At 34.5% G+C, this 23,966-nt stretch overlaps 1 protein-coding gene across 2 annotated transcripts; it reads left to right on the top strand.

The window, feature by feature from the left end:
- Positions 1-7,363: 7,363 nt before the first annotated feature.
- Positions 7,364-23,559, top strand: LOC122315745 (zinc finger CCCH domain-containing protein ZFN-like). 2 transcript variants are annotated; one of them, XM_043131867.1, is made up of 8 exons: positions 7,364-7,750; positions 9,420-9,553; positions 9,874-10,031; positions 10,685-10,747; positions 17,895-18,014; positions 18,103-18,393; positions 19,310-19,639; positions 22,890-23,559. In XM_043131867.1, the coding sequence occupies exons 2-8, from the start codon at positions 9,547-9,549 to the stop codon at positions 23,169-23,171; spliced, it is 1,251 nt and encodes a 416-aa protein (XP_042987801.1). In that variant the 5' UTR covers positions 7,364-7,750; positions 9,420-9,546; the 3' UTR covers positions 23,172-23,559. The 2 variants fall into 2 exon arrangements, with proteins under 2 accessions (XP_042987801.1, XP_042987800.1); XM_043131866.1 differs by lacking the exon at positions 9,420-9,553 and having other exon boundaries at positions 7,365-7,750.
- The last annotated feature ends 407 nt before the right edge of the window (positions 23,560-23,966 follow it).

The raw sequence follows: 23,966 nt of genomic DNA, 5'->3' as shown, positions 1-23,966 counted from the left end.
GGTCCACCAAACTAGGGGTGAAGATTTGGACCTTATCGAAGACCCACCATGGCAAAGGGAATGCAAGCCCCATGAATAGAAGCGAGAAGCATTTCTTGGAGCCACTGAAGATGGGATGTAGAAGGAGGGAGAAGAAAAAGGAAAATAGGGTTTATTTTGAGAAAGACAGGCAGAAGAAGAAAGTAAAATCTGAAGTGGGGTTTAATAAGGGATAGGCGATGGGTCCATTGTTCCCAATGGGGAGTTGATAGTTGTACATGGAACATAAACATCACTTATGATTCTTGCTATCCAAGCGATGTGAAAAAACATGGGTGCAGAACTGTCATGCCCGATCCCAAGATGTAGGAATGTGAAATGTCTAGGAGATTTATGAGGATGAGGACAAAATGACCATGGGTAATAAAAGTCCCTGACACACCTGCATAACAGGAATTTGCAGGGTAAGTACTGGAAGGATATATTTGTCTCTCGTCAGGTTGGGCTCGGTCTGTTTTATCAAGGGTAAAAGTCTAGATGTTAAGGGTCCAGTGGATGGCGAGAAGAAGGCCCATACTAGTACGAGAAAGATGGGACAACATCCACACAGGCACAACTTCATCACGCCACATTAAATGCCCTAATAGGAGATCTTGTCCTTGATAGAAGCTATTGCATTAAACATGCAGTGCAAGGTAGGGGGACGAACACCCCAAGCACAGAAAGAACAGTGACCTCACCAAAAAATGGGGTATAAAAGCCATGATACATGTACAATTTGTGACGCCCTCAAATCCCCACGCACGGATACTGGAAAAACGAGACGTCTAGATTGTGACATCGCGGGTCACCACCCTATCGACGAGTGCCAAGTGTATGTATAAGCAACAAATGTGCACGAGAAACACGCAGCGGATAGCAAAGTCATAAATTAAGTACCAAAATTTTCATTGTTTAATACAAATCGGTTCAAATCATACATAATAAAAATATTACAAAACACAAATATTGTTTCAAAGCCGACTATAAAGCATAACTCCAACTCAGAACTCCGGTGGAGCCGCATCCTCGAGCTCAGCCTCCTCCTCCTCCTCGAACTCTGCACCAAAATCTACGGTACCAAAAATGGTGCCGCAGGTAAGTAAAATCTAAACACCACTAGATAAAAACATATAAAACCCAAACAATATGCATGAAAGAAAAGCTAATGCACATGTCCCGTAAAACCATATTTTTCCATGTACACCAAAAATCTCATTTGGCCCAAAAACATAACCTCGCCATTATCCTCGATAATGGCCCAAAACTAAACCAACAGAGCACTGTAGGCGGGAATCGCAGACGGGATTCTACCACCATCCCTGCTCACCACCGTCCCTACGCGGGCACCGTAAGCGAGATTCTACCACCGTCCCTGCTTACCACCATCCCTACACATGCCTCTGATTAAAACTAGTCAATCCAACCTTTCACATATACCATAAATCATTTCTCGTTTACCAGCCCAGCTTTCATTTTTCAAACACATGTACATGCATGCTACTACACGAAAAATCTGATTTTTCCTTTTTAAACATAAACATGCGTGCACTATACAATACAAACATCGAGGCATAAAAATCTCAAACAAATATCAACATCAACCCAACGACTCCGTCCTCAATCCGTCTGACCCCCAAACTTCTCGGACTCAGTCCGGAATTAACAACCAATCTAATAATTATTGTAAGAGTAAAATATATTTAAATCTAAAAGTAGAGTTTGAAAAATATTTACAGCACTATATGGTAATTTTTGGAAGCTCGTGGTGTTGCAAAAGGCAGAGGAAAAGTAACGTAACAGTGTAATTTACACTGTGGCCGTGGGTAATAAATTATCCACTTTTGAACGGGGACAAACCAAGGCACGAAATTGATAGGGAATGACCTTGAGATGTTTATGAAACTAAAGGAAGCGAGTTTTGGCCGTGGGTGGCGGTGGAAAGCTAAAAAGGGGTTGAACAGAGTTGAGCTCGTGGGAGCTGCTCCGGCAACAGATCGAGGCCGGAAATGGGTGGGTTAGGTCGGCAAGAGGTAGAGGAAGAAGCTGTGAAGAGATGGTGGCCGGAGGTGGAACGACGGCACCGAAATCGGCAAAAATCCGTGTGGCTTGGAGGAGCTCGTGGTGGCTAACGGTGGCTCGGATGGAGGTGAAACTTGGTGGGGATGTTCACCGGTGAGAGGGGAATAAAACTGGGCGGGTGGTGTAGGCCAGGCCGCTGGCGAGCGGCGGTTCTGGACTGAGAAAGCAACCGGCGATAGAGAGGAAAAACAGGGCTGGTGCCGTAACTTCCAGCATGGCGTAGCGGCTAACGGCTGGTCGGATGACCCTAAAAATTGGTAGGGATGATCTCTGGTGGGAGGGGAAGATTTTGGTGGGGGTGGTGTACTACACAGTGGCCGGACGGCGGCGCACTGGGTTGACAAACAGGCAGCGACGGGAAGGAGCAGCGCGCGGGGAGAGAGAAACCGGGGAAGAAAAGAAAAAGAAAAAGAAATAAAGGAAAGAAAAGAAGAAAAATAAAAAGGAAAAGGGAAAAAGAAAAAGAAAAAGAGAAAAGAAAAGTAATGAGGTCAAATCCTCAATCCGGAATCTAAAAACTGATCCGCCGAAAACGATTTTAAAAACCGTAAAATGACTAAAATAAATTAAACATAATATCAAATAAATTAAAATTAATTTAAAATATAATAATTTAAAATAAAAGAACTAATATATAATTAAATTAAAAACAACTTCTTCAGTAAAAATACACATACATATACTACTAAGATGTAATGAAGCAGGACCCATCAAAGATGTAATAAGATATTGACCTTTGAAATCTAAGTACACAGCATTTGGATGTACCATGTGGACAAAGATAAGAAAGCATGTAGCGGTTTTGTAGCCGCTCATTTCAGATAATCTTACTATTATTTAATCTTTTTTCTTTCGTTGTTTTCCATTTATTTATTTTAGTTGAAGTTATAAACAAATCAGTAATTGAATTTTGATTTCTCTTTCATGTTTGTAATTAAAACAAATGCTTAAACATTTATTCATATGTATTATTTGGGAATAATTAATATGCTAATTGGATTGTAATTAAAGGCTCGTTTGGATTCATAGATGAAATAAAATGAGTTAAAATAGTTTATAAATAATAGTAAGATTATTAAGTTGAGATGGGATAAGATAGTTTTTGAAAATTTTGTATTTGAATTAAGAAGTGATATGAGATAAGTTGAGATGGTTTGTGAAAGAGAAAGATTGTTGAGTTAAAATGAGATGAAATGGTTTTTTAAAATTGTGTTATTAGATTAGGAAGTAAGAGTAAGATTGTGAAAGAGTAAAATTGTTTTAAAATTGTGAAAGAGTGAGATGAAATGAGATGATTTTGGTTATGAAGTGGTTTTAAAATAAGTGTTTGGATAAGAAAGTGTATTTCAGTAAAAGTTTCATCTCTGAATTCAAACAAGTCTTAAAACAAATCCATATGTATTATTTGTGAATAATTAATTGAGTAATAATATTATTCGTCATCTTAATTATCATCATTTTCTTATCATCATTCTCTTATCATCTCATGATATGGCATTAGATAATTGGAGACTATTTATTATATTTTATTTGTAAACTTATTATCTAATGACACATTATAACATAATGAGAGGATGATAATAATGAAGATAATAAATAGATTTTTTCTAATTAATATGCTAATTAATTAATGAAGAAAAGCAAGAGCATCGTCACAAAATAGCTTTTATAATGAATGGTAGAAAATGTGAGTTTGGAGATCATGTTTGTATTATCATCTCTTTTTTCTTCTATTTTTTCTTTAAAGAAAAAGTTGAAAATATGTCGTATCCCTTCCTCTGTTTAAAACTTTTATATTTCGAGATTTTAAAAAGTGAGAATTTAATATCCTAATTTTTGAACATTTGATTTGAAAAGATTTATAACAACTTTTAATTTAAAGTTACGAGATCATATTTATACGGATTGAGTTTTCTTCAAATTGGATGTTTGGAAAATAAGATAAAATGAGAATTCTATAAATATTATTAAAATAGTTTGAATTACAATATTTTATTAAATTTGGATAAAGGGAAAATAAAAAGTTGAATAAAAATATTATAAAGTTAAAATATTGTTAAAATATAATTTTTATTTTAAAATTTGAAAAATTAGTATTATTTTTTGTGTTTATTATGTAAGTTTATAAAAATTGTAATGATTAGATGAAATAATTTAAAAATTGAAATTAAAAAGTATTTGTCTTTAAGTAATATTTGGGAAGAAAATTATGAAAAGTTTTGAAATGAGATGAGTTTCCTGAACAAGCCTTATTGAAAGAAATTTTTAATCTATTTATAAATTTTTTCTTATGTCTATTAAGAAAAATTCTAAACATAAGTTCACACAGACCACACGCCACATTTTTTTATTTTATTTTTATTTTTTTCATTTACCAAATATTTGGTATATAGATAATAAATAAAAGAATTCAATTAGTTTAATAAGAATAAATCCAAAAATAATTTTTAAAAAATTAAAAAAAATGTAATATGCGATGTATGAGGATAATGAGTAGTAATGCTCGTCCTTTAAACACATGAGTTTATAGATATTTATATGAAGTTGAAAAAGGTTATGGGTCTTACGTATAAAAAGGTGTTAAGTTGAAAAAAGTTATGAGTCCCACGTGTAAAAATGTTTTGAATTGAGATGAATTTAATAATTTGAGAGTTGGATATTTAGATATTAGACTTAGCTTAAAAATAAATTAAACTGAGTTAATCTTAGTTGAATCTAACAACCAAATGGGGCCTTAGTATGAGAAGAATAAAACCAATTTTTTTTTTTTTAAAAAAAAAAAATTTATGGTGTGGTATATGCATCCTCCCGCTACACTCACAAGTCGCATTGCCAGAGTTACGAAATCGAGGCATCTTCTCGCCAAGTACGAGTCTAGTGTCTCCATTTGCTACAGCTGCCGCTAGCGGGTTATCTTTGGGAACGAGCCTCTGAGATTTACAATGGCATCAGTTTCTTTCATGAATGAGTCGACGGACTCAACAATTGCCTAGGATGGATCCAGGGGGCGACGGACAACCTAACCACTTAAGTGCGGGTTAATACAAACAAGCTCTTACATCTACATCCCAATAGAAAATTGTAGCACAGGGCAAAATCCACTGACACTGGAAACCAAAAACGATCGTCAAGTAAGGAAATATGTGCACTCTACTAACGATAAACAGTCACATACAATTATCAGTACACACAATTATCATGCAAATGTTATTACAAACAAATTTAAGAGAAGCCCATCCTCAAAGGCCCTTACAAATTTTCCATTTCATTGCATAACAGTGAGGACTGCTTATGGAGATCTCCATTTCATTGCATAACAGTGGCCTACTATGGACCAGTTTCTAGAATTGCTTTTTCTACAGTTTTTTATAGGTTACCTCTATCGACTTAAAGATTCTCAAAATTTTCTTGATAAACAAGTCAACCTTAAGAATTGCTAGCATTTGTTAGAGACTAAATTGATTGGGTCCAGGCCTTTGAAAACCTATCACTAATAATAAGGAATGAGATAAAGTCAAGAGATAAGACATGTAAAAGATAAACTAAAAAAAAGTTGGCTCAGATTTCTAAAAGGAAAAGGTTTCACAAAATAAGTTGGATTCAATCACTCCAAATAAATAAACTTTTATATAAGGGACTAACTCTCCACAAGCTTTCGACAACTTCTCTATACCTAGACTAAATTTATCCATTGTGTTGAGCGATATGTGAGATCATGAGAGATTGTAAAATCACAAATCAAAGTAGATTTTGCCCCAGACAACCCTTAGACGTAGCTTTTATGTTAAATCACGCAAATCTCTATATCTTTTTATTTATTTTTATTTAGTTATATACTATTTATTTTATGGATGAATGCGAAGAGCACCGTATTGACGCCCAAATCACCATCGTGGACACAAGATACTTCTTTCCTTTATTCCAGTTTATTATGTGAATTTAGATATTAACTGAGATGATAAGTAGAAAAGCTCTTTTTTAATGAATAAGTTCTTCTCACATCCTCAATATTTTTAAATTAGCTTTTTAAAATAGATCTGCTTATCACATCTTTGATAAATGCTTATCATTTTTATAAATAGATATGAGAATGTCTCGAGGAAAACTATGCGAGAAGATCTTCCTATCTACGGTGGGTAATGTTATTTATTATCAATTTTCATATCATTCTCTCATCATCTCATAATGTAATAGTAGATAGTTAAAAATTATTTATTATATTTCACTTATGAATATATCATTTAATGCTATATCATAAGATGATGAGTAAATAGATGATGAATAGATTTTTTCATGCGCAACACATTACAAATTTGCAAAAGGGTTTGCTAGTCTAATGATAGGATGATTGCAATGATGACTCTCTAACCACTTTTACGTACTTTTAATAAAGTGCTTACGTAATATAATTTATTTTAGACTATAAATTTTAAAATTTTAATTATATAGATAAATTTTATCATTTTAATCATATAGGTGGTATCTCTATACACCGGTTTGAAAATATAATAATTTGATTGTATTTATTCAGGTTACAATTTTCTTAATGGTTTGTTTGACCTTAAGAATTAATTTTGCAAGAGTAAATGCATGTTTGGATATTTAAAATATCTTAAAAATTTTTGAATAATAATAAAATAGTTTGAATGACTGTGTTTTATAATTTTTTTGGGTTTTTAAAAAAGAAAGAGAAAATGTTGAATAATATTTTTAAAAAAATAAATATTATATTGGAGTTTGTAAAAACAAGTAGATAAGATTAAAAAGTTATTTAAATATAATTTTTTAATATAATTTTTATTTTAAAATTTATAAAAATTATATTAATTTTTGTGTTTAAAGAATGTTAGATTTTAGAAATAAAGTTATGAAAAATTTTGAAAATAAAACACACGCTAAAAAACAAACACAACTTGCTATAAATGTAAAAGCAGTTATATGAAGCGGTCCGAGTTTCTGGTATCCGGTAGTACCACTTCCTCTCACTCTCCGCCCTTAAAAAATTTCAGCACTCGCTTTTTACAGCAGCCACGTGTTGAGCACAAAATTTTATCAATTTCAAAGTCAAGCAATAAAACTTTAAAGTAAGGGCAATAATTCAAATAAAAAATTTAAAGCCGCTGATTCTGTCACGTGTTAAGCAGAAAAAGCGAGTTGTGAATAGAGGCAAATTCTTGCCAGTGGGAGAGATGTGGCGCGTTCGTTTTCTCCTAATGTTTTTAAGTGATTTTTGTTAAACAACTGAGAGGGGGGCTAGGGGGCCTTTTGTCTGGTTGGATGGTTGGTTTTTATTCTCGTTTTTGTGGAGAGGAGAAGACGACGCTCTCTCTCTCTCTCTCTCTCTCTCTCTCTCAAACAACACTCTCCCTATCCAGCTTGCTTCTTGTTGGGCTTTCTGATTAGTTTTGAGTGATCGGTTTCTTGGCGCTGGGAACGGGGATAAGCTAGAGTGACAGGTCGTGGTGGTGATTGGTTGCTGTTGGGGGGCGGGGGGAAGGGGGATGGGATTTCCGGTGGGGAGTGATAGAGTGACGGCGCTGTGGTGATGGAGCCATGGAATTCGACGCCGGAATTCCGATGTCCCGAGCGGCGGCACCGGCGGTGAACGTGACCGAGGGAGCCTCGCTTTCGCCGTCCTCCTTGAACGAAGGTCTCCTTCATACGCCTTATTTTGCGACTTCTTAGTTTATTTGTTGGATGTTTCCGTAAAATGCTATTTGGTCCATACTGTGGTGTTCGTGATTCATTTGCATATAGTAGTCCCGCTTGGTTGCTGGTATTGATGGCTGTTTCATGACTGTGAATTGTCGTAAACACCCTTTCTCCCGGTTGAATTGAACTGGTTCAATGCTGAAAATCTCATTTCCTTTTGTTAATTTAGATTTTTCATTTTTTAATTGCTAACTTTTTTTGTTTTTACTCTTATTCGTTCTTATAACACTAATAAGTTCTTTTTGATCGGTATGACACTCATAAGTTCTTATTCGCATTACTTGTCTTCGTTTTTTACGCCTTAAAACACTTTTCTTTAATTATATGTTACATATATTTTGGGTTTTTCCTAATTCGTGTACAATCAGATATGCAATTCATAAGTTGCATGCTTTACATCGTATTGTATTAAAAAAACCTTGCATTTTTTCTGCTGTCTTTTATTTTGGTAAATTTGGAATAGTTAATTTATCATCGTGGGTGCCATGGATATCTGGCTACAGAGAAAATGTAATTGGAATTTTATTTTTCCTTTTGAATTGACTTATTCTTGGTTTTGCGTTTGTATGTGTTTCCTTTTTCATTTTTCGTTTATTGGTCATTAAGTTTTATTGTTTAGTTTGAAATGTTTAAGTGGCAATGTAAAAGGTGTTCCTTTAATTATATGTCACTATATATTTGACTATCTTCCCAATAATAAAATTACACAAACTTTGAGTCTGGATTGTGTTTGTTTTTTTCCAAAACATTTTTGGGAAAAATATGTCCAGTTTTTTGGGCTTTAGCTATCAAGGATAGGTTGGTCAATAGGAAAATTGGACATTGTAAGCCATTTTTTGGATTGCTTTAATCTCCATTCTCCCCATGCTCAAATTCCACTACTAAGCTTGTCGACCCTTGTGGAACAAACCAAGCAGCTCAACTCTTCCACCAGTGCCATTGCTTTGCCTATGCGATCGTCTGACTGCCCCCATTTATCTGTCCTATTCATTTGTCCTGTCACAACCACCTCATTCGACCCTTTTTTTGGATGCGTTGAAGCTGGGTGGTTTTTGACCCTTCTCTGAGGTTTTCAAAACCCAAAATCTGGTGGCATAGCGTTTTGAGTGGTGGCGATTTGCAAATAATTTACATACAACCAAACTACCACAAATATTTTTGGGAACTTTTTTAATTCTCCACACAAACATGGAAAAAATAGTTCTCTCTGAAAATATCTTAGGTTTTCTTTTCTGTCTTGTTATACTCATTTTATGTCAAATCAATTGCAGCCTTATGTACATAAATAGTCTCTGTAGGAAGGTCGTGATTACTCTATAGTCTATACGGATGTGAGAGCCAGGAAAAGTGAAGGTTTCATAATAGTCAAGCTAAGTAGTTGTGCATGTGCCTTAGTCTAGTAGTAATTGTTGAAGCCTTGTGTGTTATCGTTACTGAAAATTGAAAATTTTAGAATTTTTTGCCTTTAGCATCCTACTCTTTAATATCGATTGAACAATATAGCATAATAAATAGTTGTCGGTAGAGTTGCGTATATCCTTCTTCTTTACTCTTTGTTTCTGTCTCTCTTGCATAATAAATAATTTCTTCTTCTCTTCTCTCCACAGCCAAGTGGTTTTTCCCCTGTTACAAGAGATGCATGAAGATTATCCTGCATGAGCGAGTTAGAGAGGATTTTGTTTCCTTAATATATTTATTTGTTTATTTTTAAAATTGGGAGCTGGGAATGCAAATATGGAAGGTAGAAAAGAAGGCTTTTACTTGTCTATTGTTGTAGCATATCTGTGTTGGACCTTACTCTTCCATGTGATATTTCTTTTTTAATTTTTCGTTTTTTATTTTTTTGGGGGGGGGGGGGGGGGGGGGGGGGTTATGTTGAAATTGATTACTTTGTTTTTCAGTTGAGGTGACAATTTATCTTAAATTAGACTCATGCACAACGAAGATTGGGGATTTCCGGAATATTGATCTCGGATTAATGAATGCTGTGAAATTGTTTTCCTTTTGTTTACTTATTTTTCATAGTATATGCCATGTATTTATTCATCAATTTAATTTCAGATGCAATGTGGCAAATGAACTTGATATCAAGTGAAATGATGGACTCTGGGCTATATCCTGAGCGTCCTGGAGAGCCAGATTGTTCTTATTACATTAGAACAGGCCTCTGTAGATTTGGGGCAACGTGTAGATTTAATCATCCTCCTAACAGGAAGCTGGTATGAGCTGCAGCATATTTTGAAAGAAACATTTTGACTTAAATGCTATATGATGGAGACAGCTTTGATCCATTGTTATGAGATTGCTAGATTACCCCTTTGATGCCTTTTAGATAAAATAACAGAATCTACTAAGGAGTTGAAATGTAGAGCTGCAGACATGGACTATCTCACCATGTGTTCCTTGCTATCTTCTTTATTCTATTCTTTTTTAGGTTTTTTTATATTGTTTTTGAATTAGAGCCTGTCTCTAGCTTTGACTCAAAGTAGAAAATATAGAAAAGGCTAGAATGCATGAGTAGATTGTTTGGTTAAGCTTTTAGGCACACACAAGTCCAGAGCAGTAAGGAATGGGAGGAACATTATGCATATGCATGTCGTCCTCTATGTACTGATACTGGTGTAATGTTGCTGGCTTTGAGCTTAGCGCACACTTCCTTATGAATGAAAGCTTGCAAAACACACACTCACATGCTCCTCTGGACTTCAGTATACTTCATGCACTCTTTTGCTTAGCTGATATACTTCATGTACTATTGTTATTTGTTGTTGCATTCTTCCACATGTGAAGTTTCTGAGTCTCATATATAGCAGTTCAACTTCATAAGATTTTCATATTTGGGGAACTTAACTAGATTCTACTTTTCTTCTAGGCTATTGCTACTGCAAGGATGAAGGGGGACTTTCCAGAAAGATTGGGACAACCAGAATGTCAGGCATGTATTTCCATGTAGTTGGCATAATTACTTGTTTCATGATTATGCTCTACAAACTTTCTATTGGCATGAAACAGTGTACTTCTGTGGCCCAGCCATGTGTGTATTTGTAAGCTACAAAATCAAATAGAAAATTTTTAGGGTCAACCTTGATAATTTTGCAGGTGTAAGTCATAAAAAGAATTATATATATTTTGATAGGTTAAAAAGAATAATATATATATATATAAATAGACATATATCTAGAGAGAGAGAGAGAGAGAGAGAGAGAGAGAGAGAGGAGAGAGAGAGAGAGAGAGAGAGACGGTTTCCATGTGGCCAGTGGTGAAACCAGCAACTTTTTTGAGTGGAGGCCAACTTTTTTATCTTGTGACACATTTATGTAAAATAAAAAAGGGATTAAAAAATTTAAAAAAAAAAACTAACTATATATAAAACTAGATCTCAATAATTTTGCTATATACATGTAAAAATAAAATTTTAAAAACACAACTTAATATACCATTTAAGATTTATGATGATAATGTTTCATAGAATAATATTCATCCATTATTATTTTTGTAATCAAATATTTAGAATTTAGTTTTTTCATAAAATCTATCAAGTGATCTTTTAGAAGGCATTCGTTCATTCTAGTGTGTAATCTAACTTATTAAGTTTCATGTAAAATCTAGATATTTTCGTGTCACATTAAACATATAATGATATAATTGAGACCTTAAATAAATTTAACTTGCTCAGTGAAGTCTAGAAGATAAAACCTCTCAACTGTTTTTCATATAGATCAAACGTTAAATGATTTTTTTTGTATTTTCACATTGGATTCCATATTAAGAAGTCTAATATTGTACAACAAAAAATTTTGGGATCCATATTAATAAATTTATTATTTCTCCTAAACATAGTTTAAATTAATCATAGTGAGGCTACATCCTTGAAAATAGATAATATATAGAAAATATATAAAATTTTGGGACTATAGGAAAAAACTTGGAGAGAGGCATTTCTAGATATATTGAAATTTTAAAAAATTCTAGAGAGCATATGGGGATAAAAAAATTTTGGGGGGGCCATTATCTATATTGATATAAAACTTTTCAAAAAATTTAGGGTGCCAACATGGGTCCACCACTGCCTGTGGCTGCTTCTCTACTTTAATAATGATGAAAATTACTGTACTACCATTACACTTAATTCCTCAACATTTTTCCAAAAGCTTTTGAGGATGTGGGGGAAGGAGGTGGTCGAAGGACATTCAATTCAAACTTCCATTAGGTTTTCCTTTATGAAAATGATATTAACTTCACAAGTTTCATCCAGTTCTGAATGGTAGGTTCTTTGCACTCTATGGGGTTGTTTGTTTGCCACAAATCATTATATTATGCTTGTCAAGACTTAAGAATAAAACTTATATTCTTCAAAAGAGACCTAATTCATGTCTTTCACATGGAGTCAATTGTGTGCTTCTGGCTTCTTACCTCTTCACTTGATTAAATTGACAAAGCACAAATGGACATGAACTCAAACTCTATTCAAAGGGTGCCCAATCCAATCATTTTAGAGATACTCTCAACACTAATGTCAAGATAATCCAACATTGGTTGGGTTTGCTTGTTATTAGAGAATGGTTGGGTGTGCCCTTGATCGGGCTCTCTCTCTCTCTCTCTCTCTCTCTCTCGCTCGAGTGTGTGAGAGTGCGCAACTCTCTCTCGCGCACTCTCTGCTACTCTTCATCTCTGGGAACATCAGGTCATCTGCTGTGCCATGTCAGCCTTAAAAAGAATTGGAAATTCAAATCTCAAAATGAAATGAACTATTGCTTTCAGATTCCTGCTTTGGGCTTTCACTCTCACCTTGGTGCCCTCTGTTTTCATTTCCTGCAAGTGATTTTTATTTTCAGCTCAACACATTTCCCCCCAATTTTCATTTTCAGCTTTGGCACCTGCCATATCAGTAGATGACTTGGGGATGGTGCCCTCAGCCTACAAATAGATTGTTGAACCTAGATATTAGATGGTGTTAATAATATTCCTCATTAGCTAGGTGTGTGCTTGATGATTGTTAACTGTTCTTGTTGGGCATCTCCTCCTACTGGCCTATGCTTTTTGCTTTGTTTTGTTTTGTTTTCTACTTTATTTGAAGGAACAAATGGGAGTGGAAAGGTGAAAAAACAAAGTTTTATGGAATATTTACTTGCTATTGTAAGTTTGACTGAAAGATCTCTGTTTTGACTCAAAAAAGTTTTTATCCAAACAACTTCTCATTTTCCTACCCACTTTCAGAAAACCCACTACAAAACCTATCTTAATTTTTTCAAGAATTCTAAAAAATTTCCAAAATTTTCCCTAATGTAGCATGCCCCCAGGTAGTCAGGTATGAAAACACTATATACTGATGTTTGTATATAGGCGTGTGTGTATAGTTTTAGGTATATGTGTAGATATGCATCCGTATATGTATATGTATATGTATATGTATATTTCAGTTCATATTTTGAAAGAAAACACATTGATTCCAGCATGAAGTTGCAAGGGCTTGCATATCCTTTAATTAGGAAAAATTGGTGGCCATGGGGTGGGTTGGGGCTGGGAAGCCTAAATTTAGTTTTTGAAACACATCTGTTTTAGATTTTAGGGTCATCAGACTGATGAACAGTTATGTTTAATATAGAATATTGAATTGTTATTTAGACTAATGCATGCTATAAGTCAAACTGAATGTCTTTTTTTAGCAACAATATATGCATTATGGATTGTTATGGCGACAGGTAATATTTGGAGGCTTGGTGCTACTTAGATGTGATGATTTTGGTCACTCACGTTATATCTCTGCCTCCTAATTGTGTTGCTGGTATAATACCCTGGATTATGTGATTTTATAGGAGCCTGGTAAGTGGGATTGCGTATAGGACAATGATGAATGAGAACATATATTGCTTGGGATGGAGATGTTCAATCCATAGTTTTGAATTCCATTTTGTTGCGGCCATTCCAGCCAGAATTTTCTGTTCAGATGTAGCAACTGGTACATTATACCTCCTCGTTATGTTTTGCTCCCAGTTCCCATCCATTCTGGCCAGAATTAGCATTCTGGACCCCATTCCATTCCGAACTATTTTAATGGCAATTTTGTACTTTTCTTGAGTTTGGATGACTTTTTTGTAAATTTTTAAATCTAGATGGAATTTATATATTTGAAAATACAAAAGGCATTTATGTAATTTTAATTTTTTTTGTAACTTTAAATATGTCTTCTCATTCTCTCGTGTTTTTGTAACTTTAAATAAGTTTCTCAACTCTTTTTTTTGTTTTTTTTGTTTATTTTGTATGTATCTCAACTCAAGTTTGTGATTTTCTTTTAATATTATCTTTTAACACTAATATCGCTACCTTCTTTTCTTTTCTTTTTTAATAATGTTTTCAATGTATATTTATTTTATAAACCGTCAATTCTTCCCTATACACGCACACACATTCATACATGTATGCTTTTTATTATATATACCTAATCCCGAAACGGTACACAGGAATGCACCGGTACCAAAATATTCCATTCTAGTGTGTAAACCAGAATGATCACTGCAACAGAATTTAAAACTTAAGTTCAAACCCTTTTTAATGATTCTAGGGGGCTCCAATTGTAACATTGACCTGGTCCTCTTGGTTCTTCCTTGGTTCTTTACAAATGATATTTGAGGCAATCTCGACTAGAGTATGGGACTTGAGTTGTGTCACGTATGATGGAATGGCCCAATGAGAACGTCAGGAATTTGAGGAGGTAGATTGTAATATTCTGGATTGTGATTAATAGGAAGGTTGGATGGGTTTGTCTACGATAAGGTGGTGAATGGGATCTCACATTGGTGGGAGGGAGAAGTTCAAGGCCTTCATAATAATTCCAAGAGACTCTAATTATAACATTGACTATTTATTTTGGAGTATGGGCCCTGATGTGACATGGGCCTTCCTTGGATTATTATAGCTAGAGAGGAACTTTCCTATGTAATACGAGATCTCCGTGGTTGTTGAGTTGGTTAGTTAATGATATTTCACAATTGGACACTCCAAAATGACGTAGATATGTTTCCTGATGCCTAGTTGTGCTCATTGATTCGTTGATTGGATTACTTTTTGGGATTCTGATCAATTGTTTGGGTATTAAATTTCTTGATGACTTTTTAAAAATTTGGTCATCTCTATTAATATATGATTATACACATCTTGATTGATTAATTTCTCTAATAAAGTCAAGGCTTATTATAAATTTTCTCCATTCTTTATTCTTGAAGAAAAATATATGATGAATTATCAGAGCAGCTCATGACTGGGAAGTAGAAAGCCTTTACTACGTTTTGTAATCCGTTGAGAAGAGAAGGGGGAGATAATCTTCTTTGGGCCATTTCCATGAGAGGGTTGTTCAATGTTCTTTCTTAATATCCTTATTCCTTATGATAATAATTGATTTCCTTGGAAGAGCATTTGGTGAATGAAGGTCCCTTAAAGAGCTACATTTGTGCTTCTTGGACAACCTCTTTGGGAAGGATTCTTACTATGGATAAGGAAAAGAAGCATCATTGTGATTAAGTAATGCTCTATTTATGAGAGGAGTAGAGAGTATTGATCATCTCTTACTGCATTGTGAAACTGTTAGGGCCTTATGGAATGACTTCTGAATCTGATGGGTTTGACTTGGGTAATGCTCGTAAGTATAGTTAATCATTTTAGTGTTTGGAGAGAGTTAAATAGCAATCTGCAAATTACAGTAGCGTGGAAGATGGTGCCAACTGACCTAGTATAGTGTATCTGGACCGAGAGAACTATAGAAACTCCACCCACCCGGCGCCCCCCCCCCCCCCCCCCCCCCCCCCCCCCCCCCCCCCTCCCCTCCCCTCTTTTCTCTTCTTCGACAAAATGGCATCTTCCTTCCTTTGGATAGTTGCTATGTTAGTGGGCCTAACTCCCATGATTTTCATGTATCTTTTTCTTGTATACATTGTATACCTGGGTCGCCCCTTTTGTGCTTTTTAATGAAATTGATTAGTTGTGAGAAATTAAAGAGATTTGATTAACTAGGCTGTAATGCTTTCTAAAAGGGAAAAAGAGATTTTTCCTCCTGGATATTGGACATTAAGTAATAGTGTGGTAAATGAACATTTGTTGACGCACTACAGTTAACTATAAAAGTTGCAATGAAGGACTTTTATACTTTCTATTGCTCTTCCCTTACTTTGGCCCATGATTTATTTTGAAATAATCCCTTAATTGTTGTCTAGTGACTATCATCATGAAGACAATTAACTTGCTCTGCACCAATAGTCATGCATTTGGAGAATATGTGTAACACCCCGTTCCCATAGGATAGAGACGTTACTAACAAACATGATAAAATGCCCGGTAAAGAGACTCATTACTCTGAAATACCTCATTTATTGAAAAAAAAACTTAATCCTTGTGTAAATGACATTTATTCATCTCTAAATCCTTATACTAAATCTACTCCTGGCCATCCAGCTCTGCATCATCATAATCACCATCTGTGACAATCAACATAGAAGAAAACAAAAAGACAAACAACAAAAATGAGTCGAATACTCAGTAAATAATACATCATATCGTAAAATACTGTCTAGCTTAGCATAAATTTGGTTTTTAAAACCTTATCATAACTTTCATATAACATTCATGGATTAACAAGAGCGGAAACATTCATAATCATGGCAAACATGAAGCGTGAATGCATGAGTAACTTGTCTATCTTGAATTGTACTTATTTCATGGTGAACTACGCTTGAGTCCATGGCACCACATAACTTGTCATGTAGTGAAACACGCTTGAGTCCGTGTTTCACTTAACTTACATAACATGAAGTGAAATACGCTTGAGTCCGTATTTCACTGATCCTGCTTGACGTGGAGTGAAACACGCTTGGGTCCGTGTTTCACTTATCTTGCTTGACATGGAGTGAAACACGCTTGAGTCCGTGTTTCACTTATCTTGCTTGACATGGAGTGAAACACGCTTGGGTCCGTGTTTCACTTATCTTGCTTGACATGAAGTAAAACATGCTTGCTTGACATGAAGTGAAACATGCTTGGGTCCATGTTCACTTAACTTGCATGACATGGAGTGAAACACGCTTGAGTCCGTGTTTCACTTAACTTGTGGTAACCACGCTTGAGTCCGTGGTACCGTCTTAGCATAACTGTGGTAAACACGCTTGGGTCCGTGTTACCTTAAAATGTTTATCTTTCTTGATGCATGATAATTTTCTTGGACTTCTTAGACTTTTCTAGCATGGCATATTCTTGTACATGGCATGGCATAACATGATATATTCTTGTACATGGTATAGTATAGCATGACATGGCCTAACATGATTTAATCATTTTATGACATTTCATGGCATGCATGATCTGAGAACTAATGAACACGTCATACATGATCTGGCTATTTATTACATGGCATGCTTGACTTAAGTTATTGCATGAACAATACATGGCATATATGGTCTAAGTACTACATGAATGAAGCATGCATGATCTGGCTATTTTAATTCATAGAATACCTATCTTAAATTATTATATGATCATATCATGACTTCCATGTGATTTTAGTAACATTTAATCCATCAATCAACAATTCATAAAAGCATAACATATATATAGGCTTACTTTCATGTAAATCATCGTAATTCATAGAAGTTCATGAAAGCGATCTAACCTTGACTTGGCTCTTAGCGCAACGTAGATAACCATCAAAACCATATCATATTATCATACCCAATTATAATATTTACATTACGCGTACATTTATATGATCATACTATTTATCTCTTAGCGCTGCTTCCGAAATCTCACGTCGTAGCTCGTGACCTATACGAGGCATTAGACGTTACTAATCTTTCTAGAAAACGTGTCGTAGCAATCTAATTACTTAAAATCTTACCATAGAGATAATTTAATAAATAACTAATTAATAAAAAGAATAAATATAATCATAACATAAATAAATAATTTCTAACTGAATTAACCTAAATTCTAGGTTCGTATGTTACAATATGGCGTCTATTTCAATCAGGGGATGTTAGATATTCAATTTTCCTTGTACGGTTTGGGCAACTAATATACTGTTTTGATGTGTTCTATAGTACTACCTGAAGACAGGAACTTGCAAGTTTGGGGCGACATGTAAGTTTCATCATCCTAGAGACAAAGCTGGAGTTGCTGGAAGAGTTATCTTAAATATTTTAGGCTATCCTCTTCGCCCGGTAAATTATCTTTTCTAGTTATCTTTTCTTTCTAGGTGAATGAAATTTATGTTTGTTTATTTGTTTAATTTTGTGTTCCCCCATTCAGAATGAGAGTCAGTGTTCCTACTATTTAAGAACTGGACAATGCAAGTTTGGAAGCACTTGTAAATTCCACCACCCTCAACCAACAAATATGATGGTTTCCTTGAGTGGTTCTCCTGTATATCCTACCATGCAGTCTCCAACGAGTCCTGGTCAGCAGTCCTACCCAGGAGGAATTAGTAACTGGTCAAGAGCATCTTTTATTCCCAGTCCACGCTGGCAAGGTCCTTCAAGTTATGCACCTTTGCTTCTACCTCAGGGAGTGGTGTCAGTTCCTGGGTGGAATGCATACAGTGTAAGCTTTTCTGCATTCATTCCTACAAAATATTGTTCAAATTTTGTGTACTTGTTTGCATTTAAGCTACATTAGGTAATCTAAGGGGGAGGGGATAAGAGAAGTTAAGGAAGTTACGGAGAGGGGTAATGGGAAAGGGAAAGGGACGGGAAAATATTTTCTTCAGGATGATTGCTTTTTTATTGGAAAAATGTTGAGCAACGACACATATGGTGATCCTATAGGTTTGACTTTCTTTCTATCTCTTGCTTCCTCTCAATTTGGAATGACTGGAAATGCTCGGTGGAACTGAAGTCCTTCCTTTGTTGCATCTGGGTTCTACCCACATTTCAACTTTGCTCTGTAAGTTGGTTGGGGTGGGGTGATACCAGTTGTTGGTGGAGTGTTTCCTTCTTGGGAACAGCTGCTGCCGCTGGTATTTGGTGGCAGTGATGGTGAGGTGCTGAGATGCTGCTTGTCTGATGGAAGGTTATGGTACAGAAAGATGTTACTGTTGCCTGAAAGTGAAGATTTTTACTCATGTCAGTTATAGTATATCATTTTTTTTGATACGTCAGTATATGATTTGAAGAGAGCAACGCTTTTAAATTTGATTTTTGCATTAAGTTTCTGGATCAATTTCACTTGAAACATGTTTGGGTGCTAAATGACTAGGTTTTTGGGATTTGCGGTCCTGATTGAAAGGAAAGTGAACTTTAGAATTTCATGGACATAAGGATATATGTATATGACGTCACAGGTGTTGAATCACAATCCACTAGCTTGATCCACATGGCTACCTCTACCTCTATACCATGCAGTGCAAATAACAAAAATTTCAGTTTCTAACATTTGTCAAACTATCTTTCTAAGAGGCAATAAATATATTTAAACTGGTATATCCTATGTCCAACATGCTAATATAATTGCTTTCCAGGGTGAGCTTGGATCAGTTTCCTCTCCAGAGACGCAGCAGCAAATGGTGGGAAATAATCAGACTTATGGAACCTCACGCCAGGGTGAATCAGCTAATGCAGGACCTCAGGGGACATTTTCTCCACTTCGTTCAAGTTCTGTCCCTGCAGGATTCTATGCATTGCAGGGAGAGAATGTATTTCCCGAGAGGCCTGGCCAGCCTGAATGCCAGTTTTACATGAAAACTGGTGATTGTAAGTTTGGTTCAGTTTGTCGGTTCCATCATCCTCGGGATCGTCTAATTCCTACTCCAGACTGTGTCTTGAGTCCCATAGGCCTTCCTTTACGTCAGGTGACTTACACTATCTATGTTCGCTTGAATCTTTCTGTTTCATAGTCAATATTTTAGACCATGCCAAGTGTCTTCAGTTTTTGTTTATTGTTACTTTTGAAGTTTCCATGAATAAATATCTGACAGTTAGGGTTGTACACCGGCTCCCTTGGTTTGATGATTGTGGCAACTAAAGAAGGGAATAATTTTAATTTTATATGTACCATATACCTGTACAGGTGAGGAGAACCAATTTATTGGTTCCTCAGATTTGGGACTGACTACCATCTGGTTCTGGCCTGTTTCGACTGGTCCTGGCAATCCCCATTCAAATTTGTACACCTATATTTACAGTTACTCGACTTTCATGAGGCCTTGAAAGCATAAAGTCGTATTTAGAAAAATTGCAAGCATAACAATTTGCAATGATTCAAAATAGCATATAGAGTATAATTACTATTTGGCTTTGAAAATTGAATATAGTTTGTTTATAGCCTTAGTCCACCCTTTTCACAATTGCTGATGGATGTACTTTATTGCTAAGCTTAACTGTATTAGTTCATCTCTTGCATTAGACCCATACTTACAAAACTTTATACTGAAATTATAGTCAAATGATTTTTAAGCATTTGCAATTTTAGTGACAATCCTTCAATGCTTCCTACTAGGGCTGCAAATGAACCAAATAGCTTAGAGTTTGGGTTGTGTAAGTTTGGCTTGTACTCGGTTCATTTAGTAAATGAGTTGTTCGTGATTATTAATTTTAGCTTGAATATGGAAGAGTCCAACTTGCATAAACTCAAATTGGCTCGGTTTAAGCTCATAAATAATGCAAGTAGAATCTCGACTCAAATCATTTGAGATCCTTCAACGCTTGTAATACATACATACATACATACATACATACATACATACATACATACATACATATATACACAGATATTATATCTATGAGTTATTTATGAGATTTATATATTATATGTTATCTACTATTTTATATATTTAACTATGCTATATATATATGTATTTGTTATATTATGTAGTAATATAGGTTACTTATATATTATATATATTTAATCAATAGTATTAGCATATATTTATTAAATCTCATATAGTTTATTTACTTATATTATAAATGTATCTTTATGTCATATGTATTTAGTTTTGCCATATCATATACATCATTTGCTACTTATATTTTATGATATTTTTAATTATGTACAATAGATTTTTAATAAATGACATATGTTATATATTGCATGAATTATATTTTCCATAAAATTAGAGATGCATTCAACTTGTTCAACTTGTTTCATTGAAGTTATACTGTATGTACTTTATATAAACTATGTTATAGGTTAGACTGTTTTTTGAATATTTTCTAAAAACTCATGTCTGTTAAACACAAACATTTATTTTTTGATAAGTAACGTAAAGATTTATTTTATAAAATCTACTATGTAGATATAACAAAAATATTGTTATATTAGCAATATCTCTAAAAACAATCATAACTAGTGATGTATAGTATGGCGTGACTATATATGGTATGTGTTACATATAGTGACTTATCTTGTATACTTATGTAACATAGACTGCTATATTGCCGGGACATCAACAATTCACAGAGAGGTCGTTTTCTTTAATCAAAGAGGTCATATTTTTTTAATCAGAGAAAGGTCATGTTCGTACATTACTGAGAGTATTATAATATAACTACTAATATTAGAGTAGCTAGTAATGGTATAACTAATAATGAAATAGTATTATATTACACAATAAGTACAATTAAAACCCCCTGTAGTTATACTTGCATATTGCTTTTGTATGTGCGTAATTTATATATAGAATAGTCAATCTTATCAACTATAATTATACATAACTTATACAACTCAGGTTATATAACCAAGATATCTTATATTTGTAGCATAATTATACTTACTATAATATAATTACTAGCGGTAATACCTTCATAACATATGTTGTAGTATATTTTACTCGTGAAAGTAAAATATAGTATATAATATAGTATGCTATATGTTACATTGATGATTGTAGATATAGTATACCAATAATTACTATGCTAATTTTCTAGTTATGGCTCAGCTATTAATACCATAATACTATATTACAATATAAGTACACATTGAACATGGTATGGTTATATTTGCATATAACTAAGTACAACTGATTGTATCAATATAACTTCTAAAATTTTTTTTGAATAGTTAAAGTTTGTTGTTTAATTTATAATTTTTTATATTAAGAGAAACCGTTTCTCGAATAGCTAAAGTTTAGGGTGTAATTTGTAATTTATTTAAATTAATAAGAGAAATTAACTAACTTTTGAAAAAATCTGATTCGAGTTTGAGCTGAGCTCAAGTTTGATTCTTTTGATTTGTTTTGCTGTTTTGCTGGAGCTTAGCTAAAATTATATGAGCCAAGTTTTAACAAGGGTTTTTGAGCTTAACTGGAGCTCTAGCCGTAGTATTTGTTAGCTGAGGTCGAATGTCCACTACTCGGATAGACCACATCCATACTGTCTATAGCCTTCAATACTTTTGTAAAGGTTGCAAAGATGATGAATTTCAGAATATCATAAAAGAAAAGTTATCACAAGACTATCATGCATAGGTGATGCTCTTGTATATGCCCCGGGTACCTGAGCTCTTGTCTATTCTTTTTTTCACTAAAATGCTTGTTTACTGATAAAAAAAAAAAAACATAGAAGAAAATTAAACCTCTTCTATTCTAACCATGTTTTTAGTATTCCTGTATGCATTTGATAATGGCATCACCAGAGTTGGATACCGTTTGGTTTGTTGATGTTTCAAGAAAACATTCAGAGGATTTTCTAATTTTATATTTATGTTCTTTCTGGTTTGACCTCCTGAATCGCTATTGACAAATAACATGCACTAAGGTATCCCTTCTCATGTCTATGCACTTAGCAATTAATTTCATTCAGAGATATATGGAAAGATATAAAGAAGTAATTAAGCTCGTTTTTGCATCCTCAACTACTACTTGTGGCTTGAGTGTTTCCTAAGCATTCTTCCTCGGAGCATATTTTTTGGTTTTCTAAGTGTTTAATGTAAATAAAGAGTTTCTTTGTTGGAAGAGACTTCTTGCTGGAAGTCTAGCTAGTTTTATGAAATTCTGCAACCCCCCCCCCCTCTTCTTCTGTTTTGTGTCGGACTTGTTTGTATTGCAGTACGACTTGGATTAATTTGATGCATATTGATGGGAGCTACTCATTCATTTTTAACAGGGGGAGCCTCTATGCAGCTTCTATTCTCATTACGGTATCTGCAAATTTGGTCCAAGTTGCAAGTTTGACCACCCAATGGGGATTTTCACATACAATCTCTCTGCATCATCTTCAGGTGATGCCCCGGTCCGGCGTTTGCTGGGGTCATCATCTGGAACTGCTGCATTAAATTTGTCATCAGAAGGACTTGTTCAAGCAGGCTCGGCAAAGCCTAGACGACTTTCATTGTCAGAAACTAGACAGATGCCTTCTGGTGATGATAATATTGACACAGAAGGCTGACACCATGAGTCATTTCCTTTTTACAACCTTTTGGAGTCTTAAGCAAGAGTTATCTGTAAATTCATTTCCCATTGCTGGAGATGTACAGAGTTCACGTCAAGTAATTCTGTTCTTCCGAAAATGTCTTTCAGTTGACAGACTTGACTCTCCTGAATTTCATGTCGCTGCATTGTATAAAGTCTGCAAATATTGTCACATATGGTAAAAGCCATTGTGAACATTTCATCGTCCCAAAAGCTGATCTTTATGATTTTAATATTCTAAATTTCTCCCACTACTTTCATCGTCCCATGAACCGCTTCTCAAATGCATGAATATTTGTTGCCTGTTTGGCATGGATGTTTTACTTATAATAATTATCATCAGCTTCCCTTTCTTCTTGTTCTAACCGTTACTGCTACTATCTACCTGAGTTCTCTACAGCAGTCCTGTTGTGTGGAGCAGTTTCTTTTTCTTTTTATTTTTTAATTATTTAGTCATTATTTTTTATTTTGTAGAATCATATTTATACATTTTATGTCATTAATTACCTTGCTGGATAGGTTTCATTTTGCAGAAATAAACGTGGGCAAACTTGTCGTATATGGTTCAGAAATTGGGGGCACTTGAATGAAGTGGAATGATGTCACTCATGTCCTTACCAGATGACTTCTTCAAGTTTCCAAACCTCAGTGGGTATTCTTTCTTACTTTTAATAGCTCACCCGGCATCAATTGGTATTCATTCTTATTGTTAATAACTCTCTCAGCATCAATCCGCAAGTTGTGCAGTGCAATTAAAAATGGATTTAAATTT

The sequence above is a fragment of the Carya illinoinensis genome, chromosome 7 (genome assembly GCF_018687715.1).
Source record: "Carya illinoinensis cultivar Pawnee chromosome 7, C.illinoinensisPawnee_v1, whole genome shotgun sequence".
Lineage (NCBI taxonomy): Eukaryota > Viridiplantae > Streptophyta > Magnoliopsida > Fagales > Juglandaceae > Carya > Carya illinoinensis.
This window is presented reverse-complemented; position numbering and strand designations above follow the sequence as displayed.